Here is a 5694-nt window from a genome sequence, read left to right on the forward strand (position 1 = left end):
GCAAGAGACTAACTAGCCTTCTGTGATATTAGGGTCTGTGTCGGAGGTGCGTGCGTAATGCCCGGGAATCTAACCCCGGTCGGTCTCCTACGTGAAAAGCCAATGTAACGCTCGGAAATGTAACCCGGAATTCCCCCTCTGGCCGGGCTGGCGGAGATATTAGGCTTCAGGCTTTAGATATTAGACAGCAGAGGCTGTCTGCTTGAAGCTAATATCGCAAACCGCTGAACCGAGCAGCACTAAAAGTTGTATGCACGCTACCAATAGGCCATAGAAGTTGTTTTTTCCACATGTGTTTCATACTTGTAAGTTAAGTATTCATTTGAATATTGAACTTGAATGTTTTAATGAGAGACGAGGGCTGTAATTCCACTGAAACCTTGCCCAAAGTTGTAGTCTTACATCATAGAGAGATTGATGCAGATGACACCTATAATAACATCAATGACGCATCTATGACATCGGTCTATCTATGACATCAGTCAATGCCATGCCAATTCAGTCATAGCCTATGCCAGTTCATGTAGATTTGGAGAGGTCACGTTGGTTGGTGCCGTTCCGTACCGTTTCGCTTGCTGTAATGGAGGCAGCCGACGCAGAGGAGGAGGTGCACCTGAGGCACGTGGAGACAGACGTGCTGATTCCAAAGATGATGAGGGAGAAAGCCAAGGAGCGATGTGTTCAAAACGTGGAAGCCTTCAGCCGGTGCTGCAAGGAGGCGGGCTTTCTCATGGCGTTCAGGTGTCGAGAAGAGAACGCGGCGCTGAAGGAGTGCCTCATGCTGCATTACAGAGACCCTGTCTTCTTCCAGGAGTGTAGGCGAGAGTACGTCCGAGAGAAGTTGGCGTTTCAAAGGACGGGCATTCCGGCAAAAAACAGGAAAACAAAACTCCCCACCAGCATGTAAACAAACACACGAGCAAAGTGACAGCAATAAAGGAACAACATAGAAACCAATATACTGTAAAGCAACAGGCAGGTCACATAGTGGAACTACTAGGCCACACGTATCTGTGTGTCATATTATGTCATATTTAGCTCTTTTTAATGCGAAATAACGAGCACACAGAATAACTCTTCCTACTTCCGTCCGGGCCCTTCCCTACTTCCTTCACAGGTGTTATTTAAGGTTGTATTTATTTATTGTACAGTGGTTCTCAAACCTTTTAATTTCAATATCCCCCATAACTCTGAGAGTGTACAAAATAATGGAACCAAATGTACACTCACTGGTGTATCAGAGTGTTTCCAGTGAGCCAACGTGCAGAATAGCAGCACCCTGACTCTGTTTGACCAGAATGGAACAGAGCCTTCATTAGTGTCGTTGGCCCAATTTCCCTCTATGCACGTTTGTGCGTAGCCCATTGGCCATGATGTATGGTTGATGTTTTCATTGTCTGTGATGTGCTGTGAAGGTGCTGATAGCGTCGGAGGTGGAGTACATAGCCAGGTGGATCAGCAAGATCTGCTTCTACAGTCTGATGGCCAGCAGCGATGACCCTGTCAGATATCTGGACAGAAGCTGGCTGACCGTCATCCCCTCAGAGGTAACTATGACACCAGTGGTGGAAGAAGCACTCACATTGTGAAGTATACAATGCTACAATGTAGAAATATACTAATGTCAGTTGGACTTGTTAAAACCTGTTTCGGCTTAATCCTAGCCCGACATTGTGTCGCGGGTTCGATCCCGACGACCTTTGCTTCCCCCCATCTCTCTCCCCGTTTCCCGTCAACATACTGTATACCTATCAATAAAGGCAAAAATCAATAAAGGCATATCTTTAAAAAAATCACACCCGTGTGAAGTGAGGGGCGCTCTTATCATCGTACATCGCCCAACCTGCAGAACCTCTCCAAAATGAACTCACCATCTAACCATGATTAATATTAACAAGTAACGAGCATTATTTACATAGACGATTTGCTCAGACACATAATAACGTAGACGTAAATTCTCCTTTCATTGTCAATGGCGTTTAATGTTTGTGTTGGTACAAAAAGCCGACACATATGACATAAATTCTCCTTTCATTACCAATGGCAAGTGTGACACAAGTTATGACAAAAAGCTGTTTATAGGAGGGGCTAGCGCCCCTCAAAAACAAAACCTGTTGATTGACGAGTCTCAGAGCTCAGTTCTGTTATGGAGTTGATGCATGGCACAGACCATCCGGAGGGGAAAACGATCTCGCCACGTGTCAGTGATGCTTTTAGTGTGACATTGTGTTTTGTTCCTTTTCTCTCCCACTAGGAGGAGACATGTCTGTCGGGGTTCCCCTGTTTGAACCCTCTGGTGAGCCAGCTGATGTTGAGAAGGGCCCCGTCCCTCCAGTGGCTCCTGGGGGCCTCTCTCTCTCATCTGGAGGAGCTGCTGCCCGAGGCCCCGCGCAAAGTCCTCAAGGTCGGTGCTTCTCAGACGTGTTCATTTCACGGACCCCCGGTTTGGCTGTGCATGATTAGACCCCCGTAAGTCTTGTGAGTGTACCCAACTGTACCATAAAGAAAAGGGTCCATTTGGTTCCTGGCTATCAATAACTGGGGGATGCCCCTGGAACCGCTTCAATGACCCCACTTTGAGAACCACTGAAATCAATGAGTGACTGTATATGGAGATCCCTGATGTCATTGTTATATGCCATATACAACTATAGATCTCCATGCATGCCTATGTATGGGCATACATGGTGAAGAGAATTGCCGTAGAGGGAAAAGATCACACTCGTGTGAAGTGAGGGGCACCCACTGTATTTATATCGGCCACATGATGTCTTATGTCATCATTTAGTGCCCTAAACAAACATTAAAGTTCATAGACTTGGCTGGCAAAAGATTTACGTCGTAAGTGCTCTAAACAAACATTGTAATATCCTAGAAGTCCATGGACTTGGCTGCCACATAACGTAATCTTCAAAACGTAAACTTCATTGGAAATGAGAGGACCAAGTATAGGCCTCTGGTCATATATACACACACACACACACACACGCACGCACGCATGCGCGCGCACACACACACACACACACACACACACACACACACACACACACACACACACACACACACACACACACACACACACACACACGTGTATGTATATATATAATATGTATATTTTATACACTGTATATGTTTTAGGTAATCTTTTTCTCTCTCTGTTTCAGCTTTTCAGCGACACCACGTCCCTGTACAAGCTGACCGCCGACCCCTCCCCGCCACAGTCCCAAGCCACGTTCACCCAGAAACAGCCCACTCCACCAGGCAGCCCCTGGACCACCAGCAGACCCCCCAGTCCCCAACAGGCCCTCCGCGACCCCCAACCGGAGCCATTCAGCAGCAGGCACGCCGCCGCCGCTACCTTCCCTCCCGGCTCCCCCGGGGCAGAGCGAAGCATCGCAGGCAGCTTCTGTGATCCGGACTCGGGCGCGGCCACGCAGGGAGCCGGCGACGGCTTCCGGGTAGATCTGAGCGGCTCCGACGGTCACCTCCAGAAGTGGTGGTCGGCCAGTCCATGGAAGGAGAAGGACAAGGGGGTGGCCAGTCCATGGAAGGAGAAGGAGAAGGACAAGGGGGAGGCCAGGTTCTCTGGCTGGGAGGGAGCGGCCGTGGGGAGCGTGATAGAAAGAGGAGGTACGGTGTATAGGCCCGTCACAGATATTACTTTTCAGGATTCTAATTCAAAAGTAGCAGATCCCCAAGTCCACGCTCAAACATTTCCAGCTGTGTTTCGAGTGTATTGAAATTGTGGATCTGTATTGTGGATCTGCTACTTTTGATGCTTTCGTGTGATACTGATGTAGGATGATCCAAGTACGAAACACACAAAAGGTTAGAATATGGAGATAGGTCTCTACTCGACAGCAACATATTAATCACCTGATCGCTAATTACAGTATGTTGAGCTAATAATGTAAAGCTAAGAATGTTGAGAGTATAAAATGATGGCCTGTTTTGGCCTTAGTACATTATTTATTTAGATTAAATACGTCATTGTCAGTTATTTCTTTAGTATATTTCAGTAGTATGCTGCTTTGTATTTTTAGTTACTTGTCATATCTGCCCTGTACAATATCTGCTTGCAAAGCCTAAAAGGCATACAAATGTCAATTTGATTTACATGCTCCAACGCTTAATGCCAAAATCTCAAATTCAATCATTATTCGCAATTATTTGTATCAACTAACATTTCATGATGGTGACAGCGCTAGGGGCAGGCGAAGAGTGGATGCAGAGGTCACCAGCAAACCAGGATTTCTACATCACCACCTCTCCACCCAACGACTGCCCCTTTAACCAGGACCTCTACACCACCACCTCTCCACCCGACAGACGTCCCTTTAACCAGGACCTCTACACCACAACCACCTCTCCACCCGCCAGACGTCCCTTTAACCAGGACCTCTACACCACCACCTCTCCACCCGACAGACGTCCCTTTAACCACGACCTCTACACCACCACCTCTCCACCCGACAGACGTCCCTTTAACCAGGACCTCTACACCACAACCACCTCTCCACCCAACGACCGTTCCTTTAACCACGACCTCTACACCACCACCTCTCCAACCAACGACCGTTCCTTTAACCAGAACCTCTACACCACCACCTCTCCAACCAACGACCGTCCCTTTAACCACGACCTCTACACCACCACCTCTCCACCCAACGACCGTTCCTTTAACCAGAACCTCTACACCACCACCTCTCCACCCAACGACCGTCCCTTTAACCACGACCTCTACACCACCACCTCTCCACCCAACGACCGTCCCTTTAAGGAGCAGTTGGACTCGCCCTTCAGTTACAGCATCAGCCCTCGGCACCCGGTCTACTGCCACACAAGTAGGGCTGCGACACTTAATTCATTAAATCCATCATAAAAGTAAATACATAATCGATTTGAATGATTTCAATAACATAATCGTTTTAGTTTTTCCACACCAAAGTGATATTATTGGGGATTTATTCTGTCCCCGGTGATTGTCTCCGTCAGGCCGAAGGCGTGGCCGACACGATGTTTTTCATATTCCGTCCCTATTCGCGAAGATTGGCTTCCAAAGTTTGCAGGAGCGCTCCGGTTTCAACAAAATGCCTTAAATCATGAACGCAGCGTTCGATTGCCGTGACACTTAGTTCGTACGCACATTCCCACTAGGCCAAGGAAGAAATGGTCACCCTTTTCACATTGGCCTATTAGCATCAGGAGTGGCTTGTTTTGAACAAAATGCCTCAAATCATGAATGCACCGTCCGTGAGGCCTGTTACAGCACCACCAGGAGGCCATTTATGCAACAAAGAAAAGGTGTTTTTCATAAATCCTTCAGATTTCCTACAGATTTTGTCCAAGCATATCGGTTCACATTATTGTCATGTCATCCAGACGGACTTATCTGATTCTGATATTTCATCCTGATCATTTCTACGACTTGGCCCGGCGGAGTATGTTCTGAGGTGCACATTTTTCTAGATGGAAATAATTTCTAGGCTTGAGTAATTTGTCTTATCTACACACACACACACACCATGTTCAATTGAATACTGTAAGTACAGATACTGTATACACACTGACTACACAGACATAAAATACACCAGTATGTTGTTTGTTCAGTACATGTATTTATAATACCGCACATTAGCATAAACGGGCCGTGGGGGCTACAGATGTTGACTAATATCAACTAATATTGATATT

At 47.0% G+C, this 5694-nt stretch overlaps 1 protein-coding gene across 1 annotated transcript; it reads left to right on the forward strand.

Moving 5' to 3' along the window:
• Positions 1 to 580: 580 nt before the first annotated feature.
• On the forward strand, positions 581 to 907 carry LOC310871984 (COX assembly mitochondrial protein homolog; the record flags this gene model as incomplete). The annotated part of the gene is made up of 1 exon (XM_083783635.1): positions 581 to 907. The coding sequence occupies one exon, from the start codon at positions 581 to 583 to the stop codon at positions 905 to 907; it is 327 nt and encodes a 108-aa protein (XP_083639761.1).
• Positions 908 to 5694: the final 4787 nt, after the last annotated feature.

This window comes from Protomyctophum parallelum, assembly GCF_964188405.1.
Source record: "Protomyctophum parallelum genome assembly, chromosome: 15".
Lineage (NCBI taxonomy): Eukaryota > Metazoa > Chordata > Actinopteri > Myctophiformes > Myctophidae > Protomyctophum > Protomyctophum parallelum.